This window comes from Barbus barbus (genome assembly GCF_936440315.1).
Source record: "Barbus barbus genome assembly, chromosome: 41".
Lineage (NCBI taxonomy): Eukaryota > Metazoa > Chordata > Actinopteri > Cypriniformes > Cyprinidae > Barbus > Barbus barbus.
Window position 1 is genome coordinate 1031597 of NC_136719.1, and position 24738 is coordinate 1056334.

At 39.1% G+C, this 24738-nt stretch overlaps 1 protein-coding gene across 2 annotated transcripts; it reads left to right on the top strand.

Annotated features, from left to right (window-relative positions):
* Nucleotides 1-94: 94 nt before the first annotated feature.
* Nucleotides 95-23313, top strand: LOC306860971 (6-phosphofructo-2-kinase/fructose-2,6-bisphosphatase-like; the record flags this gene model as incomplete). 2 transcript variants are annotated; one of them, XM_079402997.1, is made up of 14 exons in its annotated part: nt 95-1238; nt 2216-2341; nt 3709-3805; nt 4268-4334; nt 4483-4557; nt 5179-5235; nt 5446-5567; nt 5669-5876; nt 13456-13602; nt 13755-13859; nt 16389-16518; nt 19357-19419; nt 19511-19575; nt 22404-23312. In XM_079402997.1, the coding sequence occupies 14 exons, from the start codon at nt 1031-1033 to the stop codon at nt 22461-22463; spliced, it is 1530 nt and encodes a 509-aa protein (XP_079259123.1). In that variant the 3' UTR covers nt 22464-23312. The 2 variants fall into 2 exon arrangements, with proteins under 2 accessions (XP_079259123.1, XP_079259124.1); XM_079402998.1 differs by having other exon boundaries at nt 283-337; nt 22404-23313.
* Nucleotides 23314-24738: the final 1425 nt, after the last annotated feature.

The following is a 24738-nucleotide window of genomic DNA, read 5'->3' on the forward strand; positions in this document are numbered from 1 at the left end:
GCACCAGGCAGCATCATTTTATGCATTATGTTGAAAACGCGTCGAAGTTTTGTTTTTCAGATACAGAACAAGTGTGAAGAGACCTAATTCTCGTGAGAGCTTATAAAGACACATGACCGCGGGCTACAAGCGCTACTATGGCGAGTCAACCCTTCTCTATTGGAAGGAGACAGAAGACGTAATCATGACTCGTGAATATCGTGACTATAAGTCAGCAGTCCTCGCGCAGTATGGTTGGTATGTTGGCTGTTTGTGCGGTGTTTGTGTTAATGTGTGTTATTAATGGAGCGTCGTGAGAAAGCCGCCATGAGACAGAGAACGCGCTGCGAGAGCACAGGTTAGACTGAAATAAATATCAATGAGCATGAGATACTGCATGAAAACTGCGTTTGTCAATACACACACACACACACACACTCACACTCACACTCACACACACTGGTTTCACTAGTATGAGGACATCTAAAAGACTTCCATCGTTTTTATATCAAGTTAGTGATATTTTCTATTGCCTAACCCAGCCCCTGCCCTTTAAAATAACCCTCACAGAAACCTTTGCATAACACTATATCTGGCCTATCTGTGAAACTTTTTGACTAGTGAGGTTCTGCTTTCTAGTTGGTGTTTAACAGATTTCACTGTATTAGTGAGGACATGTTGGACCTCACAAGCATAGTCAAACCTGTACACACATAAATAGGTATCTGTGCTGGCAGGGCTGTGGTGTCTTCTTACCGATGTGTCAAATGTGTTCTGGATAAACAGACTTCTGGACAGAGAGCATCTGTCTGCTGTTTGAGTTACAACTACAGAAAAATAGTCATGCATTAAAAACCTTCGTGTAGGATACACTAGTATTTTAATTTTTTTTAATACTTTGTTTTATTATTATTGTGTTTAAAATTAGACGATGGAAAGAGTGCCTTGTTTTTAATGGTTATTATCAGTGGCATACCCTGTATTCAGATCTGGCCTGTTTTGTGGTGAATGTTGATAGGCTGTTTTTGCGTAACATTGTATCAGGTGCTTGATGCACCTCCTTCATCGGGGTTTAAATACACATCTCCTTGGACAAGGCTACAGCGCTACTGGTCACTTTGTGCACGCACCATACTCAGACACAGCTGTCTCACACACATTGGTGAATATGTATCACTCACAAATTGAACTGACACAAAATCCTCTGGAGAAGATCTGGGTGCCATGGATGAGCAGCAGGTTGAGACAGAGAAGAGGCTGTAAGTCATTCGTCTAAAGAAACATCTCTGTCTTATCCCTCACTCTATTTCTGTGGTCTTATCAAGTTTTAAAAGTAGGCTATCAGTTAATTACACGGTTAGAAATGTATCTTGCCAAGTGAACCTTTTAAATGCTTCTTTGTTAAACATTTGTATAAACTTTTTTTTTTAGACCATCGTAAACAATTTTTACTAAAACCTTTATATTTAAGGGACTCAATAAGTGAGAGTCATATGTAAATAGAGAGCTAAGAAAGTAATATATTGCATAGTTTCAGAACTGGTTTACACCGCACATGTGGAAAAACATACTGGATCCATATCCTCCTTAAAATAGTGACTTGTGAATATACAACATCACAAATTAATAAGGCCAAAGTACTATTGATGCTTGGCAATATTTTTCCTCTAACATACTTGATTATACTGTATAAAATAATGATCCCCCCCCCCCCCCCCCTTTTTTTTTTCCTCTCGTCTTTGACTGGACTTTTTTTTATCATGTTATGATGTTATAAGTAAAAGACTATAAAAAGTTGATCACAAAGAAAGTATATTGCATAGTGAAACTGCTTTAAAATGAATCATATATGCAGAGGATATTTCCTAATAAAATTCGGTTGCAATTATTTGTAATAAAATGTCAGTTTTTGTGTGTGTTTGATGCAGTGTGTGACGGTTTGTGTCCTCGGGGTTGTTCACCTCACTGAAGTCCAGTTCACTGCCCTTTGCACACACACAAACAAACACAGAGACCACTGATACAAGAGGCACTAGTACAATATTTTCACTGATGTAAATTACAATTAAATAAGTGTAAACAAGGCTTCTGTGTCCATTGAGATCAGTTTAAGAAATCCATTATTAAACTATATCAAATGATGAATATGTTTCTGTATGAATGTATGAAATGTTAGATTAGTGTATAAAACTGATGATTTGTTTTTGTTTACACATGTTGTGTGTGTTTATTTCAGCATCAGTACCACAGTTCACCAACTCTCCCACCATGATTGTGATGATTGGTCTGCCTGCCCGTGGAAAGACCTACATCTCAAAGAAGCTCACACGCTACCTCAACTGGATTGGAGTTCCCACCAGGGGTGAGAATTATTATGCATACTGTAGAAACATTATATGAACGAATCAGTTAATCAGGTTAACAGGTAAAGAACAATATATTCTCGCACAATACAACCTCAATTCAAAAAATGTTGGGACATTTTGTAAAATGCAATAAAAATGAAGAATCTGTGATTTGTTCATTCTCTTAAACCTTTATTAAATTGACAAACATACAAAGAAAAGATTTCCAGTGTTTTCACTGACCAACTTAATTGTATTTTGTAAATCTAAATTAATTTTAATGTTGATGGCTGCAACATAGTCTAAAGAAGTTGGGCTATATTAAGCTATATATAGCACATGTGGCTATATTTAACACATGACGGTTTCTTATGCAATGCCGTCTGAGGGCTCAAAGGTCACACACATTCACCTGAGGTTTCCTGCCTTGCCCTGCATGTACTGAGATTTCTCTGGATTCCCTGAACCTTTTCACAGTATTATGTATGGCAGTTGGTGAAAGACCTAAATTCTTTGCGATTTTGCATTGAGAAATGTGTTCGTTTTTTGTTTGTTTGACACTCATCTCATGAAATATGGCACAAAGTGGCTTTGCTGGCAAAGACTGAGATGCACCTTTTACACACAAATATGATCCCCTTACCTATTACCATTTCACCTTCTTATGGACTGATTCAACAGATTAACTTGTATATTCTATCCACCTTATTTTTCAGTGTGGAAGTGGTTTTCTGTCAATGTGTGAGACTTCCAGTTCATCAACCGCTGTAGGGAAATAATGAGAAGAATAACAAAGTGCAGTAAAGGGTAAAACGGTTTGCACTACAAAACAGTGTGTTCATAATTAGGATAATACATTAAAATAATACCAATTTAAAATAAAAATAATAATAGTTTGAAATATCAAGGTGTTTTGTACAGCTAAAAATAGCCAGACAGTAAATTTACAAATGGCCACGCCTCCTCTTACGGGAAAAATAAGGTGGATGACCTTTTTACTTTTATTTTGCCTCTGTTCCAACTTTTTTGGATTGTGTTGCAGTCATCAAAATCAAAATGTATTTATATACAAAATATATTTAAGCTGGTCAGTGAAAACTTTGGAAATCTGTTTCTGTTAACTGGCCAAATAGCACAGTTAATGGCCGATACATGTAATTTCTGGCTAATATATTAGCAGATTTTAGAAATATATGTTTTTGTTGGCAACAATATGGTTATTTCTGGAATTTTCACTGTTAATTGGGCAAATTTGGCAAAATGTTTGGTTGTTTTTCAAGAAGTCTTAAAAGATGAATCTCTAACTGCCTCGGTTGTTGAATCAAATCATAGAGCATTATTTCTTGCACTATACATTATCACTGATGTGAAACTATTTTAACAGTGTTTAACGTTGGACAGTACCGCAGGGATGCTGTACGCACCTATAAGAGTTTTGAATTCTTCCGCCCAGACAACGAAGAGGCCATGAAAATTCGCAAGTGAGAAACTCACACTTTATACATCAGTGTTTTATTCAAGCTGTATCACCTAAACAAGAGTGCTATTAAGCTATTTGTCTGAATATCAGCAAGGCTATGATTCGGCCAAAGTTTACCTCTGAGTCAATACACTGTGGCAGTATTTGTTCCTGAATCCATACGTTGAGTGAATGATACTGTGAGTCTCTAATAAAGATGGTTACTTTCAACAATCTCCACCACTAAGAGCGCTAAGGTTGCTCTGGACTTCCATTGACTTCCTTTTGATTTCCCGCTTAAGGGGCTCTGTCTTTTGTAGTGAGTAGGTCATAGGGATGCTCACTTGCAACCGGAATTCATCTTATATCAGTATACCATTCACCCAATCAGATATGGGCAGCAGAACTAACTGTTGTATCAACTGTATTGTACGATTGTACGCATTTTTGGTGTTTTAGTTTTTTTGTAAACTGTGTGCTTTAGAGCTTGTGCTCTGGCGGCGTTGAAGGACGTCTTTTGTTACTTCACTCAGGATCATGGACAAGTGGCAGTAAGTGACTGCATACACACACACATGCTCACTGCTATATTTTACTTACTTATATTTTATATACTGCTATATATCATATTTTCTGATCGGTAGTGTATGTGAAATGTTTTTAATGATTGTATGATTAATTCAGCACATTTATCTTTAGGTGTTTGATGCGACCAACACAACACGAGAGCGCAGAGAGGTGATTCTCACCTTTGCTAAAGAGAACGGCTATAAAGTGAGTGAAAAAGGTTATTTAATGGCAACACTTTAGATTAGGGAACACGTGTTCACTTGTTAGCTAAGAGTTTTCCCTAAATAAACTTATAATTTGCTGCTTGTTGGTAGTAAGTAAGGTAGTTGTAGTGGTAACACTTTATTTTAAGGTCTCTTAACTAGTTGCTTATTAGCATGAATATTACTAGAATATTAGTCATTTATTAGTAGTAATTAAGCACATATTAATGCCTTATTCTACACGACCTTATTTTACATCCCTAATCCTACCCAATACCTAAACATAACAACTACCTTACTAGCTATTAATAAGCAGCAAATTAGGAATTTTATTGAGGGAAAAGTCGTAGTTAATAGCGAATAAGTGTACCCTATTCTAAAGTGTTACCATTGTAGTAGTTATGTTAAGGAATTTAGAATATGGTCATGCATTAAGATGTTATTTATAAGTACTAATAAACAGCCAGTATGCTAGTAATACGCAGGCTAAGAAGCAACTAGTTAATAGTGAATAATGTTTACTAATCTAAAGTGTTACCAAATTAAGACCTCATTTCTAGAATATATTTAGAAAATATTTCTACAATGTATAACTTTTAAAGTAGGGTTGTCTTTCTTGTAGGTGTTTTTTGTTGAGTCTCTTTGTGATGACCCAGAAATCATTGCAGAAAACATCAAGGTGAATAAATATGAGTATATCATAACATGTTTTAATTATTGATCTGTGTGTATTATTGTGGCTGTATGTGTGAGTTGCTTTGTAATGAGGTGCATCATTTTAAATATTCCCTGGTCAGTTGTCTGTAATGGAGTATGTATTTGTTTTATAGGCAAGTCTTTAAAAACATACATGCTCTGCTTCCTGTAAAATACCTTTGTTTATCTGCAGCAAGTGAAGCTGAGCAGTCCTGATTATGTTAACTGTGACAAAGAGGAGGCTGTGACTGACTTCCTTAAGAGAATAGACTGCTACAAACTCACATACGTTCCTTTAGATGATGACAAAGACAGGTGAAACATTGTCACCCTGAGTGAATTTGACAAACATCTGTTGTTTGACGTGATTGTAGTGGAAGTCCCCACCATTACTGTCCTCTCTCTTTGTTCCACAGGAACCTGTCATACATTAAGATCTTTAACGTGGGCAGCAGGTACCTGGTTAATCAGGTTCAAGATCATATTCAGAGCAGGATCGTCTACTATCTGATGAACATCCATGTCACACCTCGCACTATCTACCTCTGTCGTCATGGAGAGAGTGAACTCAACCTTTTGGGGCGTATCGGAGGTGATTCCGGCCTCTCACCACGAGGAATGAAGGTCAGCGTAAATCTGATTAAAATAATGCAAATAGTGTTGAGCAGGGCTTTTAGGCTGAATTGTTGACTGGAACGTTTTAATGAATTATTTTGTTTATTGTTCCTACTAATGTTACAACTAATACCTTTATTGAGGAGAGATGCTCTACTACTTTCCTTTGTCTTAATGCTTCTTGAGGCAGCAAATAAATAAATAAATATTTTGTCAGTTAAATAATTACCTGTAAGTTCTATACTATGATTACAAAAAGAAATGTAACATCACACAATGTTAAGGTAAAAAAAAAACTGAAAAAATTTAAGGCCAAAAATTCTGGTAAATACAAACAAAACTCTTCAAATAAATGAATGGCCTCTGAATAATAGCCAAGTTCTGTCATGAAACTCTAGATGGCGCAGACTGACGGGTCATTAAGGCAAACTGATGATATTCACAGCGTTATACTACTTGGCACAAGCTGATTGATTCAAGTTGAATACACAGCCAAAGGGCTTGCTGCTTTACATTTAAATACTGGTTAGCATTCACTAGAGCATTTCACAGCGTGCTTTCAGAGTTCCTCTGAAGCCCTCCACCTTCCCCAGCTCCACGTATAGATCTGCTACGGGTTATTATATATGCTATTTGTGCAGCAGCAGTATGTTTTAAATACTCACAGCAACGTATAGGCGTATGTATTGGCAATAGCAAGTTCCTGTAGTTGCTGTGTAGCACTAGCAGCAGCAATAATCTACAGTACAACAACAGCAAAGACCAAATACATTAACATTGTCATATCCTTTACCATGCTAAAATTTTCAGAGAGTTTGTCATGATACAAATATTTTTAAAGATATTCTTGAAGGCTATTGTATGCTATACTTTTTTTTACTTTGATTCAAATTGGCTATATTACTCAGAGCACACTAATTCAAAATACTATTTAGTACAGATAGTATACTTGTTACTCTATCAGCCAGTGACTTCAGAGTTTGTTTACAATGTTACCTCCAGAAGCCAATTTCAGACAGCCTTCTGAGAAGGCATAAAGGTCTAATAATTCGAAACAAAACAGTTTTGGTGATAACCAAAACAAAGCCTTTCTTTCTTTCCAAAAACAAAACACAAAAGCAGGACCAGGAAGCTTAAAAGCACATCCGGAACAAACAGTGTTAGCTTCTGATAGGTTGAAGCAGGTCGATCACAGGAATGCAGAAAGTATGGCAGAACAACACAGAGTCTCGTTCCCTTCTCAGGGAACCATGGTTACAGTTGTAACCCGATACTTGTGTTGCATCTGAAAATAACGATGCTATGGGAATGATAATACCTACTTTACCATACTTACAACTGTCTAATGTGATATCACGCATGCACATCTAAGACAGCAGCACCTGAGAACCTTGAGCAGAGCCCAGGTCTAAGTTATAAAATTTTACAAATATCAGCGGAAAGGACTAGCCTGCCACATCACAAACATCTTGAAGGGATACACTTGACAACAAAGCTTTAGAAGCCACCATACTCCTAGTTGAGAGAGCTCTGACAACCATTGGTAAAGGTTGGCCAGAGGGACAGCAAGAGATATAACCTCAAAGGTCCCACTTTATATTAGGTGGCCTTAACTACTATGACTTACATTTAAATTAATCATTTAGTACAATGCAATGATTCTGTACATACATGTTTTTACATTGTACTTATATATTTTTTTTAAATACCTATATGCAATTACATCTGTAATTAATTTCTGTAATCACATTTATAATTACACTTTTAACCCATCCCTTACACCTTAACCCACCCTTAAACCTACCCATGCCACCAAACCTGTCCCTAACCTTACTCATATCCCACCTCAATAGCATCAAAAGTGTTTTGCAATACAATATGAACACAATAAGTACATTGTACTTATTTTTTGATGTAAGTACATAGTAGTTAAGGCCACCTAATATAAAGTGTGACCTAATATCCACTTGCTTAAAGTTTGCTTGGTCACAGGAGAACCAAACAACACATAAATCATGTGTGTCCCCACTCATAATATAGTGCAGACAGTGAATAACACATAAATTACTGTTCCCTGTCGATACTACACTCGTACTGCGTCGCTAGACGCTATGGGAAAAACTCCTTTTTCTCCGAGGACTGAAGACTTTTTCAATCACCAGTGTGACTGCACGGCCATTGGTTCGTGCAGTAATAAAAAACGAACCAATGGCTCGTCAGTGGTACTGCACTGCACAGTGGAGCGGCAAAGCACGCCAGAGCCGGCCAGAAGGAGCGGGGTCATCTGGCTATATAAGCGGGCGCTTCGCCATAGGAAAACAGATCAATTCTCCTTCAGCGACGACGATCATCCCTTCGCTGACACTCGAGACTGGAAGACGCTCGCCGTAGAAACGCCTCGCTGCGGATAGAAGCTGCCTTTTCCTCTGCACCCTCTCGCTGCTCTGCCTGCTCTTCGAGCTGCTCCAGCGACCTGTGCAGATGCCAGCCTCGTCCCCTGCGGCCATCCGGTGAGTCTAAAATCAAATTTCTCTGAAAGAGCAAATTTCAAGCGACGTTGTTGCAAATGTCGCACTGCGAGTGTGGCTCGCGCAGAGAATTCTGCACGATGCAGAAGGGCAGTGAGCGCTTCGCCTCTGTGGGCAACGCCCACACAGACTGCGCGTTCATTGAGACAGAATGCTCACTCGAGTATGAGTCTCGCTCTTCTCCACTCGCTGGCCTTCTAGCAAGGCAGCTCCGCTCTTCCGTTTCTCCTCTCTCAGCAAGCTCGGAGAATGAAACGATAGGGCCACGGGGCTAAGTAACCGGTTTTGAGTGATCCCACGCTGGCTCAAGAGCCCGCGTGCTCACTCTTACCGCAGCGCTCTGATCCGCCAGTGTTTTTACACGTGAGAATCACCGCCCCTCGTTACATGAGCGGCTATATCCTCTTGGGCGGACCGGAGTAGAAAGCTATCTTTGACAGCTTTGCGTGTGCGTCGCTAAAGCTGCTCCCTCACAAACAGACTGCTTTCGTCGAAAGTCGCCACTGATTCGCTCACTATAAGGCGCCACTGCCTTCCCCGCTTTCATGTTCCTCTTCTCCCAGACACCTCGGAGGAAGGAACACTTAACTCGCGGAGTAGAGCGAAGCGATCAGGCTTGAGTGATTGCACGCCAGTTTGTCTCGTGTGCTCACTTTAATCTGCCGGAGTGTGTTAAACACGTGAGGATCAGCGCTCCTCATCGCACTGAGTGGCACAATCCATTTATACAGATCTTACAACACTGCGCTGGTTGGCCCCGCCTTCCCCGCTCTCACTCTCTGGAAACTGAGAGATCGCGGGGCTGAGCGGGCAGGCTCGAGTGATTTTTGCGCGCTGGCATAGCCCCACGTGTTTCACTCTGCACACAGCGCTTTGATCTGCCGGTGTGTTTGCACTAAGGATTAGCGCCTCTAGCAGCTCTTTGATCTGCTCGCGCTATTTTCACTATTAAGCTGTCCTTGCTGCGCTCGCGGTTATCCTACTTCAACAAAGTAGGCCCCGCCTCCCCTGCTCTCGTGTTTCTCCTCTCCCAGTTACCTCGGAGAAGAAATATCAAATCGCGGGTTTGAGCGTTCAAGCTTGAGTGAATTTACGCTGGCCAAAGCCCCGTGTTTCACTCTCCATACAGCTTTGATCTGACAGCTGACAGTCTGTGTCTTGCCCTGCCTCCCCTCGTCCGCTACGAACGGATCTGATGGGATGCGTGCATCAGTTTTTGATCTGCCAGGGTGTTAACACACAAAGATCATCAGCACCCCTCTTCTAATGAGTGGTTTGATCTTTTTAGGCAGATTGATAGAAAGGGCTGTCATTATGATTATCTCTGTCAGGTTCAGACTCTAGACCCCACCCACGGGGGAGTTAACTGCTCTCCTGATGGAAGCATTGAGTCTAGCGCCGTGAAACGGCCTCTGTCACGCCTCTGAACACCCCGTTTAGCTCGGTGTGTCGACGGCAATGTGTTTGTGTACATACTGTTGTGAACTGGGCCCATTTATATAGCGCCCACACAGCCGATCACTACTATAGTGAGGAAAAATAAACAAGGCGTGACAATGGGTTTGGTTTACAGAAGGAAGGTTGTTACAACAGATGCTTCCAACATAGGTTGGGGAGCTCTGTGCAATGGCAAACCGACCTTCGGCTCCTGGACGAACGCAGAAGGACAGATGCACATCAACTGCCTTGAAATGAAAGCAGTATGTCGAGCTCTTCAGTTCTTCCTGCCAGTCCTGAAGGGACACCACGTGCTAGTCCGCTCGGACAACATGACAGTGGTGTCATAAATAAATCGCCAGGGCGGGCTCACCTCGAAACGCCTTTTCGAGATGGCAGAGCGCCTCTTGGTATGGGCACATCTCAACCTGCGCTCACTGAGAGCAGCTCATGTGCCCGGTGTTCTGAACAAGGAGCAAACATGCTCTCTCGGAACAACGTCCCCTCAGAGGAGTGGATGCTCCACCCACAGACAGTTCAGGAAATCTGGCAAATCTTTGGCAGGGCACAGGTCGACCTCTTCGCCCCCAAAGACAACTCTCACTGCCAGATTTATTTTTGGAAGAGCGAGGACGCGTTGGCCCACGAATGGCCCAACCTCCTTCTATAAGCTTTTCCCCCGATTGCTCTGATTCATGGTCTCCGGTCACAAAGCACAGAATATCTCGATGGTTACTTGACGCTATCACACTAGCATACTCCTCCCTGGGCTTCCTGAGCCCCATTGGAGTGAGAGCCCATTCCACGAGAGGCGTGGCCTCTTTTTGGGCGTGGTCTAGTGGTGTGTCTATGGCAGACATTTGTGCGGCGGCCGGCTGGGCCACGCCGTCCACATTTGCCAGGTTCTATAACTTGGATGTCCCAGCCTTACAGGCTAGGGTTCTCTCTGCTTAGATGGCACACGCCTGTCTTAAGCGGTCCCCTCAGGCATTGCCTGATTCTCCAAGAACGCTCTTGGCCCCATTCCTGGTGCTGAGGCTGTACTTATGACCGTTGAAACGATTTCTAGGCTGGACAGACCTCTAAAGAGTTCGGTCCTCATGCCTCCTGCAGGATTCTTCCTGCTCATAATTGGTCCCTCTGAGCCTTATTGCTCAAGGCCAGTTTTATGATTGTCGTTTCTCTTCATGGCATGGCGGGATTGTATTTGTTCCCCATAGCGTCTAGCGACACAGTACGAGTGTAGTATCGACAGGGAACGTACTCGGTTACTAATGTAACCTCGGTTCCCTTAGATACGGGAACGAGTACTGCGTACTATGCCATGCCATGCAGCTGCACGACTCAGGTCGTCGCTTCAGTCGAATTGGCCTGTTTTCCTATGGCGAAGCGCCCGCTTATATAGCCAGATGACCCCGCCCCTTCTGGCGGGCTCTGGCGGGCTTTGCCGCCATAGGCTCGTGCAGTACCACTGACGAGCCATTGGTTCGTTTTTTATTACTGCACGAACCAATGGCCGTGCAGTCACACTGCGTGATTGAAAAAGTCTTCAGTCCTCGGAGAAAAAGGAGTTTTTCCCATAGCGTCTAGCGACGCAGTACTCGTTCCCGTATCTAAGGGAACCGAGGTTACGTTAGTAACCGAGTACGTTTTCACACCATAACTTGTTTGTAACTGAATTGTGCACTGACACAGGACAAACAACATAAACTTGACACACAATAGCCACATTTCCACTATCAGGCCAGAGCAAGCCAGTGCTAACAACAAGCCGGGTAGGGCCAATAGCCTCGCATCTCAAGCCACGAGGCCAAAATCATGCTGTGTTTCCACTGTTGGACCAGAGCTACTTTAAAATCCAGCCCATAACACGCCTCTCTGAAGCAAACATCACACAACATCACCATTTCACCAGCAAGAGGAAAAATGAATAACGCAAAACGCATTTGACAGAAGCGGACGCTTCGTCATTACATAAAAACGTAAAAAGACTCCAGCATCAATATTTAATGTACCAATGATTTATGATAAAAAAATGTTACAGTGACAGTAATTTATTAATTTGTGTCAGAAGTGCACATCAGTGATGCTAAATCTTACTTGTTCAGTACAGCTGCTCCGTTTATTTGTAATCACAGAAATGCACATAACAATTCAGTCCATTTAAGTCCAAATGCATACAAATATAACAATAGAAAAAAAACATTGACAAACCCTCATATGTTTGCATCAATCTTCTTTAGAAAGAAGTTATATAATATGAGGATGTTTGGCCACTATCCTGTCTCACTATATGCTACTGTTATCCTTTCAGCCAAAGCAACAGAGGAAGCTGACAGACAGAAAACCGGAGTTATTATTAAACAGGATGCAGAAGTCCAGTATCAACAAAGACACAGGACAGAGATTAAATAAGAATCCAAATAAATACACGATTATAATCATATATGATTTGTCTAAGCTCTTCCATTCGTCTCTGGTATTTTTAAGCATAAATTGTATTTATTATTATACCGATCGGGTAGCGTATTTAGCATCACATATTATTCATTTCTGCCTCACACAGTGAACAAAATTCCCATCGGATCGCAATTGTAAGTTATTTCAGACACTCGCTGGTGTCTGAAGGTGAATTTTAAAGTAGTTTAAAATAGTTTTAAAGGTTTTAAATGCTGATTTTAGCTGGTAGCTTGATATGAAAACATGGGAAATGAGAACCAGTTCCGACCATCTTCCAACTCGGATAAACTCCGCCTTTGAACATGACCACTCCTCTAGCCCCAGTTGGCCTGCTTTGGCCCTGAGAAAGCCTGATTATGATCGAGACATGATCAAGCCACGGAAGTGACAGTAGAAACGCGACTAGCACACCCGCTTTTGGCCCGACACTGTTTGTTCTGGATGCACTTTTAAGTTTCCTGGTCCTGATGTCACCGTGATGTTGCACCATGCCATTGGCCTGATTTTACACGTGCTTTGTGATTTTACAAGTGCAATCATGCAGAGGCGTTCCCATAACTTCGCTATTTTCTCACACAGTGCGAACTTTACATCTGTTTAAGTCAAATTGCACAAAAGATGTGCAAAGTTGGGATCCTTGAGTTGTACGCTGTCAGTGGGTTATGGCTATGTAATTGATAACCACAAATCTGCATAAAGCAGGGGTACAGAATGCAGTTCCTGGAGAGCCACAGCCCTGCTCCAACACATAAACCATATAGTTTTCAAAAAGGTCTGAAGGATTTGATTAGCTGGATCAGGTGTGTTTAATTAGGGCTGAAGTTAAAGAGTATGTTAAAGGCACGTTTGAATTGTGAGCTGTAAGAAAAGTCTCAATTCCCATAGTTTCGGAGCATCACATCATAACATTGAATGCAAGTTTTTACATTTGTTTGTGCATATTTATCTTAAATTTGATGAATGTTTGAATTTTAATTTGACTGCCCTAAACCCTACCCATAATAGTATAGAGATTTGCGGTGAACTCATTTGACTGGAACAGTAAACCACCTTGCTGGTCCCCTCCCATGTCACCCATAAAAAAATTACATGACAATGCCCTAGAAACCTCCCATAACCTCTGCACAGCAACAAGCTGAAACCAGAAGACCTATTTGTGTCAGTTTGCTGCAGCTCTAGGCACATACATCAGGGGTCAGTGCATCCTGGATTTGAAGATCTGGACCAGTCACATGAGGAGAACGATCCAGACCGCAGAGGCAATCGGAGTGCCTTATGAACAGTGGAAAGCACTGAACGAGATTGATGCTGTGAGTCTAGTCCTGTTTCTAGTCACACATATGACATTGTCAGCAGTTGCTGATCTGCAACCCCAGGCAGTAGCCCTTTGTTTTGGTTCTTTTGCAGAGTGTGTTTGTGTCTTCTTGCATGAGAGATATTTGTCCTGTGTTCATGTGTGCAGGGTGTGTGTGAGGAGATGACTTACGAAGAGATTCAGGATCACTTTACTGAGGAGTTTGCTCTCAGAGACCAAGACAAATACCGCTACCGCTATCCAAAGGGTGAAGTGAGTATATGTTGTGGCAAGTATAATTACGAATTTATAGGTTACGCGCCAGTAGTAAATTCACTAAGTTCACTGCTGGAGTTTGCATTTTTGTTATCTCCTGTGGGTAATTTGTTGAACTTTGATGATGCATAAATTTCAACGACAAATAATGCAAATGACTCTGGGTTTAGTTTTTATTAATTATGATAATTATGCTCCAGAATACAAATTATACCTCCGTTATCTTAAAATAGTCTTTAATTAGTGACATATTATTATCTCTCTGATCATCAACAATAACTTGTTAATAATGTAAATCAACAGACTATGATCATTAGGCTATTACGTTTATACATGAATAAAGATGTGTAGAGGAACTCCATCCTCCACTTCAAATTTATGTATGGCCTTGTCGTTCAGTCTCACTTGTTTTTGTGCAATTCAGGTTTTATGTATATTTTGGCTAAATTTGAAAGTATTCACACAAAACATGACGTCCCAAAACAACACAACACAAAAGCACATGGCTAATGAAAAGCCACACTAGCCATGAGCTACACACAAGAATGCCTGGTGCTTGACAAAAACAAACAAGATGAGCTCACAGTGAAGGAATGAACACTCAACTCATGCACTCACAACGAAAGACAAAACATGCAGCACGAAAGTAACTTAATACAAAAATGAACACTTGAACATATAACCCCAATTCCAGAGAAGGTGGGACGTTTTGTAAAAATGCAGTAAAATCAAGAATCTGTGATTTGTTCATTCTCTTTAACTTTTATTTAATTGACAAAAGTACAAAGAAAACATTTTCAAAGTTTTCACTGATCAATGTAAATGTATTTTGTAAATTTGAACAAATTTTGATTTTGATGGCTGCAACACACTCTAAAAAAGTTGGGACAGAGGCACGTTTAACACTGTGTCACATCAACTTTCCTTTTAATTACAATGTTTCATTGTTTGGGAATTAAGGATACTAATTGTTACAGTTTTGCAAGCAATATTTTTGTCCAGTCTCTCCTAAAACAAGGCTTCAAATGCTCAGTAGTTTGTGATTGTCGTTGTCTGATTCTCCTTTTCATGACTGGTCATACATTTTCAATAGGAGTCAGATCTGGAGTGCAGGCAGGCCAGTCTAACACATTCACTTTGCCTCTAAGAAACCACGCTGTTGTAGTACATGCAGAATGAGAGCTGGCAATGTCTTGATCTAATATCCATGGACTTCCCATGAAAGACATTATCTTGACAGTAGTATATTTCTCTGTACAACTCCAATATATGCCTCCTGTCAGTGGTACCCTCACACATATGGAAGTCACCCATGCCGTTTGCACTGATGTACTCATATACCATGACAGATGTTTGCTTTTGCATCTGTCACTGATGAAAGTCCCTTTAGTCTTTGGGACTGAGAACTCAAAATTCATTTTTCCCAGAAACAAGTTGAAATGTGGACTCATCTGAGCACAGCACACATTTCCACTGTGTTTTTGACTATCTGAGGTGAGCTCCGGCCCAGAGATCCCGGCGGCATCACTGCATAGAATTGATGTATAGCTTTCTCCTAGAGTAACAGATATTCAAGTTGCATTTCTTGATGCAGCAGTTAAGTGACAGCAGTTTTCTGAAGTAATCCTGAGCACATGTGGCTATATTTAACACCGCAGCATGACGGTTTCTTATGCAATGCCATCTGAGGGCTCAAAGGTAACACACATTCATCTGAGGTGTCCTGCCATGCATGTACTGTGATTTCTCTGGATTCCCTGAATCTTTTCACAATATTATGTATGGTAGTTGGTGAAAGACGTAAATTCTCTGCGATTTTGCCTTGCGAAATGTGATTTTTGATTTGACACTTCTCTCGTGAAATTTGGCACAAAGTGATGAGCCATGATCCAGCTTTGCTTGCAAAGCCTGAGATGCTCCTTTTATACCCAAACATGATACCTTGACCTATTACCAATTCACCTGCTTACTGAGAACTGTTTCAAAACATTTTAAAGTGGATATTCTATAACCTTTTCACTTTTATTTTGTCTCTGTCACAACTTTTTAAGAATGTGTTGCAGGCATCAAAATCAAAATTTGTTCATATTTACAAAAAACATTTACGTTGGTCAGTGAAAACATTGGAAAACTTTTCTTTGTACTTTTGTCAATTAAATAAAAGTAAATCCCAGATTCTTGATTTTATTGCATTTTTACAAAACATCCCAACTTCTCTGGAATTGGGGTTGTATCTCAGCATGATTAGAAATACATAAAATGACAGAAATCATCAAAAGTAGTCTGAAGTAATTAGATTTTTTAGTTTGGCTCACGTCCCATTCGTTTACATGGTGAGGGTGTAGTTTATGAGCTGTACTGCAGCCAGCCACCAGGAGGCAATCAAAATATTTTGTCTTCAAATTTGGGGTGAATTTATTTTTTTTATTTTTTTTGAGGCCAGGTAGACAGTTGATCTGAAATGACAGTAAGGTGTTTTTATCCTTGTTTTATTTGTATTGCTTGTGTATTTGTGTGTGTGTTCAGTCCTATGAGGATCTGGTTCAGCGTTTAGAGCCTGTAATCATGGAGCTTGAGCGCCAGGAGAATGTTCTGGTCATATGTCATCAGGCTGTCATGCGCTGTCTGCTGGCGTACTTCCTAGACAAAACCTCAGGTAGAGAAAATCTTTCAGAACATACTACTGGAACATTACTCCAATACTTGAGCTGTACAGTTGCAATCAAAAGTTTGTGAACCCTTTGGAACGACCTGGATTTATGTATTGATTAAAAAGTGTTGTGATCTTTATTCAAGTCCACACTGCCACTTTTCCTATCCACGTACTCTGGTGTTTGTTACTTAGGTTTGATCATTAGGCCTATCATTATTTAGATTGTTTTTTTTTTATGTTGTTTGCTCTTGAGGAAATAAAGACTCCACTCATTCATTCATGCTTGAAAGAAGGATTTAACCCCAGCCTAGAAAGCCAACCCAATTACAGCCTAATTTGTTGTGACAATTACCACAGCCTTATTAAAAAAGAAGTAGACTTGGGACACAGTTTAAACTATTCCACATACATCCTTTTAAAATTGCCACCAGGGAAGTTCATAAATCTCTTTTTGGGAGGACTGAACCTATTTAATATGTGAATTAACCACCAGAGCAGTGCTTACCTTGCTCCGGCATCAGCTGTTTTGGCATCCTGTCGTTCTGTTACTGAAACATGTCTGACCTTCCGGAAATTCACAGATTCTTGTCAAACTACAAACTCTTCAGTCACCATGGGACTCCTTCAACTGCACAAGCCCAGACTAGCCCAATAGAAGCACAATTCGTCACTCCACAGAACACATTTCCATCGTTCCTGAGTCTAGTGGTGTGCTTTACGCCACTCCATCCAATGCTTGGCATTATACATGCTGATATGCAGAGGTGGACAGTACATTTGGAGGTGGACGAAGTACATTTTACTTGAGTACTTGTACTTAAGTACACTTTTTGAATGTGTTATTATTATTTTTTTCTGAAAACTTATGACTTTAACTTCACTACTTTGACTAAGACAAATATCATACTTTTCACTCCACTACATTTCTATCAAGGTCCTCGAAGTAGGAAGTTGTTACTATGTAGCAGCCTTGAAGGTCGATGGGTGAATTTTTTCTTTTCTAAAATTTGAGTTTATCAGTTATCACTCTTGTAGGGATACATGAAGTGATTTCCCAGCATTTTTTGAACACTGACCAGTTGTAAATGTGATATTTATTTACAATAATTCAATAATAAGACGAGCGTTAAGAAGTGAATATTGTCTGTTAATATCAGACAATATTGTCTGATTTAGCGAAACTGTGTAAATGAAAATATTACCTATAAAGCCACCGAAGAACTGTTGTGCATCTCCTAACAAAACACAGTGTGTGTCTGACTTGAAGCAGCACTGCACAGGCCGTTCTGTGCAGGACATCAAAGACCGCACGAGAGATTAGAGAGCATTTGATGTCAAATAAATCTTGCTGTTTTGCTTTTTTTTGTGAAAGCAGTGTTGGTGTTGTACAGTTATACAGCTAGTTGTGTTTTTGGGTTTTAAAGCAGGTTAAAGCAAGATTTTGTTCTTATCAGTCTGCATTTACAGTAATTTCACTGTCCACTCGGTTCCAATGTGGATGAATGGCTGCACGTAGATGTGTGCACTGCCAGAGCTGTGTGAGAGCACTACCATGCTGCTTTTGTGGGGGTGGGAAGGGGTGTTAAATTCATTTGATTGTTTTTTTGTCAACTCACTTGTTTCATTTCTATAGGTTTTTAACATTCTAAAAGGTCTTTATTCCACAGATATACTACAAGCTATAGTCAATGCATTCAGTAGGCGTAATGTATTGTAAGTATTACAATTGTAGGTATTATTATATTATTATTGGTGGTATTGCAAGTATTACGTACAACAATATTAAGGCAGTGTATTGACATAAAAAAGAAATTTACTTTTGGCACTTAAGTACTTTTAAAAGCAAGCACTTCTGTAAAAGTCTGTCTATACAACTTTCTCTTGTAATGGAGTGATATTTGACCAGCAGTATCTGTATTTTCAATAGTGGAATTGTGTACTTTGTCCACCTCTGCTGATATTTGTTAATTTATTTGGATCCCCATTAGCTATGCCCAAGAGCATTGCTAGTCTTCCTGGAGTCCACACAACACTTAAAAATCATACATTATTACATACATATAAAAATATTAAATACATTTTTCACATTCCATGAGCAACAATTTAAACATTTCTTCCACCTTTTAATATATAAATCACCTACTATAAAAATGATTGCTCATTCAATTAATTCTTTCTTATGCCTCAACTATAAATACAATAATACAGTGTGCCTTCACCTGCCTTCTAAAATATTTTATCCGTGTTATCCTAACTAATAACCTTGGTAAAAAATTCCATGATTTCATTGCCCTGTATAGTACTGTATGTCTCAGAAAGTTAGTTTTAGCATTGGGGAGTAAAAATCTACCTATCTGCTCATCTAGTTACATATTGATGTGACTGAACATTGGATTGCATTGGTGACTTTTTACACACTCTTTTGCGCCTGCACTCGTTGACCCCACTCTGTGCCTTTACCCCAATGTATCCTCAATGTGGGGTATGTTTTATAAGCAGCTACAAGAAAAACATGGGTAGAAGTTGTGCTTCTGCTAAAGAGGATCCACAGGTTGTTAAATTCAGGGGTTCACTCACATTTTCAAGTATGCACTGTAAATGCTTAGTCAGTGTCTTCAGTAAAAAATGTAAAGGTACAACTGCTTGTGTGTTATATTGTGTTTGTATATAATTGAGGTCAGACCATATTGTATGATTAATCAATACATAAATCCAGGTATGAAGTTCACACACATTTTGCGTGTCACTGATATTTACAACATTTGACTCTTAAATTGCTTGGATAGAAAACTGTACATGTACATTTGTTTTAATGAGCACTCTGTCCTGATGTTCCTCCAGGTGAGCTTCCTTATCTGAAGTGTCCTCTGCATACGGTGATGAAACTCACTCCTGTTGCCTATGGTCAGACTCTCTTACTCTCTTCTGAAATATAACTGTTTACATATAGATCGGTTAGATCATAAAATGATCTGTTTTCCTTATGTATTTGCAGGCTGTGAAGTTGAGTGCATTTTCCTGAATGTTGAAGCAGTAAACACACACAGAGACAGACCTGTGGTGAGCACAGTTCATACTGTAACGTTTATATAAACTAAAGGCCAGTCAATTATTTATTTATATATTTTGCAGTAATTGGTATTTTTAAATCCCTTAGTACTAATTTTACAACGGATCTTCAACAATGCCGTTTTTTCCAAAATTTCAGCACGTTCAGTTCAGTTATTACAAAGCACAGAGTCATAAAGTAACTTTTCCATCTACATTTAATAAGTGCTTCATCTTTATTTACATCTATTTTAATAGATGATATTGATACCTTTGATGATATCACAAACATTAAACTTTTAATTTGCACCTGTTGTGGTTGATTTTAATACATTTGACTGTGAATTAATCCAATTTATCTTAATGGTTAATCAGATAATAATTTGGTGTAGCTTTATATAGATATAGATTAAATACAAATGGTTTGAAATTTTCCACAACAGTAAATATAATGAATACTTGTTACAGTATTATTTATTTTAAATGCAAACACCAATGTTCAATGCGTGTGTGTACTTGAATATGTTTATGGTTTACGCGAACACAACGGTGTATAATTACATGGTTATTACAACAGAAACATGGTTTATAAACCAGATGGCTTAAAAATACCAGTTGGTTTATTTTATTTATTTATTTAGTGATGGGTAGGTTTAGGGATAGGGTTATGGATAGTAAGGTCAACTACAGTATAGATTCAGCCATATACATGTACAACCATAATTACAACCATAACAAGCATGAGAGCAAGTTTTGAAAAATCAACTCCTGATGTTACAAAAACAGTTTGGAAATGTACTAAAATAGAATAAAAACTGTAAATCTAAGAAGTTTTGGGAAATTGTGTGTCTGGAAAAAGTGTGTGTTTTAATCCATAGCAGTCTATGATGGGCAGTATTCATAATACAGTGTAGTATGAGCAAAATTGATTAAACATTAATGTATTTTCTGTTTATACTCTTACTGTATATTCCCATTCATGTTATATGTTTTTAAATACACCTCAGTGAATAATAAGCAACTAGTTAATCGAGAGAATTGGTCCCTAAAGGAAGGTGTTACCAGAGGTGTTTAATGGGGTTCAGGTCCAGGCTTTGTGCAGTCCAATTCTTCATTCAGTTTTTCAGTGCCTGAACTTTGACTGTGCCCTTACCATTTTTACTTAGGGGCACCGCAATCGGTTTTTGACAAAGCGGTTTACTTGGGCAGATTATTTTGTAAAATCCAAATAAGCTTTACAGATCTTTATTAGAAAGTGTTTAAACAATGTTTTTCATGCTTGTTACCATAAACAATTATTGAGCATATACCTGTAAAACAGTCCTTAAGACACTAACGGATTACAGTCAAATGGAAATGGATGTCACAGGTACAATAACTTAGGATAGTAAAGAGATCTTTCTACTGACAATGAAAAACAGCAGAGGAAAGAAATTCAGTGTTTCTACTCACCTGTGTGAACATTCATTGGTCCTGCTGCAGGAGGCATGAGAACTGCACTGTCTGTAATGTAAAGTAAGGGAAGGACAGCTGGTCGTCCTTGTAATGCCAGACCACATGTGACCATATAAACCCCTAGATGTGTTTGAGGACTTGCAAGTGCTTTGGTGGAAGAGTGAAGTAACATCTCACAGCAACAACTGGCAAATCTTTCTCAGTTCATTAAGATGAGATGCAAAGTAGTACATAAAGCCTGGACACACCACATACTGACTGCTACTTTTAATATTGACCCCCGCTTTGCTTTTTTTCATCAGAATTCTTATTATTATTTGTAAATATCTGTATGAACATAAAAGGATCCCAGAACAGTTGGAATTGGGAAGACGTCTATATGTAGATTACATTTTTTTGTGTAAATCATTATGATTTGCAGATTAATTAATCAAATTAATCACACATCAGTTTTGGCTAAATGATTATATAAAGTCATTATTGTGTTAGATGAGAAAAGCATTGAATAGACATTACAAAAAGTAGCTTTAGAAAGAAATATTTTAGTTCAGCATTACATAAATAATCAATATGATACTAAAACTGCCAGTAGGTAATGGCTAGAAGTTGAGAAGTTGTCTGATTTGACAGCTCTTTTTCACTGCTCTCCTTCATCGCAGCTGCCTGTTCTCGCCTACATTCAAGACGAAGTTATATCCTTTGCATTTTGCTTTTAACAAGTTTGTCAGCGCTTGTGAACAAAGTCATGCCATGATACTGTGCTGCACCGAATTGTTGGGTCTTTGCCTACAACTAGTATAAATATCAAGATGCTTTGCTCCTGGGTCAGGTTTTTTTTTTTTTTTGCAAAAACATCCAATTTGAAGCCTCCACAATATCTGACTTCTGAAGAACCGAGGAGTTGTGTGAGCGAAGGAAGCACTGGGATGGTTTAACATGGGCTGGACCCTGCATTTCTTGTTCTCTCCCACTGATGCACACTTTGATGCCCTGACTAGGAGTCGTTGATGCATCAGACAGGTCATTGCCTGTATGTGTGCAACGCAAACAACATTAGGTTCTATGGTTCTGTAGTGACTCCCAAAACATGGGAGTCCAATCTTAACACATGAATGGACTCTGGTCATCTTAAAGTGCACCATCATGATGTGTTTGAGTAAATACAGTTTATATTCATCAGATGTGTAATCTTGCATGAACATATAACAACAGTAGCCTATTTGGTACATCCTTCGTTATTAGAGAAGTGAACTTACAAATGCATGGCAAAGATGCATTTACAAATGTTAATTTAAGCATATTTTATCCTCTACTTTAATCAGCCTCCTGACTTTGATTGAGATGTGGATTTGTGGGATACTGATCATCTTCTTGTGATGTTTCAGAATGTGGATGTGGACAGAGATCCAGAGGACGCTTTACTGACCGTACCAGAACACAACTAGACAAGACCACAAGAAATACACCAGTTCAAGGGCCTCATTTATAAAATGTTGCGCAGAAACCAGCCTAAATTTGATCTTACGATCATCTTTCGAATATGCGTACGTGTGATTCATAGAATGAACGTACGAGCAGAAAACGTGCGTACGCTTCTCTTATAGATGTGAGACCTATGAATCACAATTGACTGGTTTCAGCTCTCTGCCTTTTAAACGACTCCTAGTTAATATCATTAACATAACACATCACCAATCATCATCATTTAGAACAGCGAGCTGCAAGAACAGCTTATATTTGAAAAAATCTGCAATACTCCGACAGTAAAAAGTGTGTATGTCTGCTCGGACCCTGGCGTGATGCTAAGCACTTTTCCACGTCAAAGACCGTCTTTATAAATATGAGCGCTGGCGTGGAATAAGTGTACGCGCACTCTACGATCAAAGCTTTATAAATGAGGCCCCAGTTCTCTAAATGATTTATTTTCCTTATTTGTAGAGCCTTCTGACCTTGGATATAATTTTGTAACATTTGCAGTAATTTCGGGGTGAGTGGTGTTATTCACTGTCAACATTGTCACTCAGATCTTGTGTCAGATATTGTGTAAAATTACATGTTAATTGAACGAGAAATGCCAACTACTTTAGATTCAGTTATTTAGATTTATACATTGATGTCATGAAAATGTATATGTTATGGAAGGTGTATGTGTAAAGTGAAATATTAGAAGGTCTAATTGTGCATTTGTTATGATGTTCCTGTCAAATGACTGTCAGTCCAGAGACATCACAGCTGACCAGATCCTTTCATCTCTCAAACTGCAACTCACGCTTCATTAAAGGTGAAGACAGTCATTTTGTGTTGTATTGTCCTATATGAGTCTACATGGTCCTCAAATACCAGACCATCTTCTGGTTCTTGGTTCCAACCGGACTGTGAAACCTAAAGACAACAGTAGCGCCATTTAACCATTTCTGCTGTTTAAATGAGAAGTGCATCAAAACAATGGAGCAATACACTCCACAAAGCACTCAGGGTCATTTGTGACCCTGGAGCACAAAAAGCAGTCATGAGTAACACAGGTATATTTGTAGCAATAGCCAAAAAAAAAACATTATATAGGTCAAAATTATCCATTTTTCTTTTATGCCAGAAATCATTAGGATATTAAGTAAAGATCATGTTCCATGACAATATTTTGTAAATTTCCTACTGTAAATATCAAAACGTAATTTTTGATTAGTAATAGGCATTGCTAAGAACTTCATTTGAACAACTTTAAAGGTGATTTTTGTACCCTCAGATTCCAGATTGTTCTATCCTAACAAACCATACATCATGGAAAGCTTATTCAGCTTTCATATGATGTATAGATCTCAATAAAAAAAAAAATTGACCCTTATGACTGGTTTTGTGGTCCAGGGTCACATTTATGGTAATAATTTGTCAACGTTTTATTTGTGGTACTCTCCCCTTCACTGCTCTTGAAGTTAACCCATCTATGACGCCTTCCGCTGCTGAGAAACCTGGAAATGTGAAAAAGGGCCATATTTTATAAATAAGGCTTTTGGCACTTGTTGAATACTCCTGATCTCTGTGTGGAGCACTGGCTGTTGTCAGACTCTTTGTGCAAACAAAAAAAATCTCACTGGATTATTACAATTAATGACTAAATGAATGTTTGGAGATATAAACTGATAGTTTCTACTGACACACTACAGCAAAAGATAGAAATAACAATCAAAACCATTTTTCAAATACTTTTGGCCACCACTATATTAACAGCTGAATTCATGTTAGATGTTGCACTAAACTGCTGTCACTGAGGATGCTTATTTTCCTGAAAAAGTATGAAATGGATATGTTGTAGTTAATATCAATTTTAAGGTCATGAATGATTTGTAGCCTCTCTTTGTTTCATCCACTGTTGCTGCTGTGTAGAAACCATGTAGAAATGCATTACGGAGCGTGGTAGAACATTACCGGTCTGGCCAAAGCTCAGATCTGAGCACCATTGAAGTCTGGGCTTTGTGTAGGACAGGAAGTTCTTCCACACTAGACTTGAAAAAGTATTTCTGTGCAGACCTTGCTTTGTGCACACAGACATTATCGTTACCAAGCCTTGGGAGAAAAAAAAAGCACAAAATTCTCTAGAATGTCATTTTCAATTTGTAGCATTGAATTGTCGTCACAGAAATGGCTGGGATAGTCAAACTTGCTAAATATAAGAGGGTGTGTCCACATACTTTTGACCACATTACCTCTTCACCAACTTCTGTA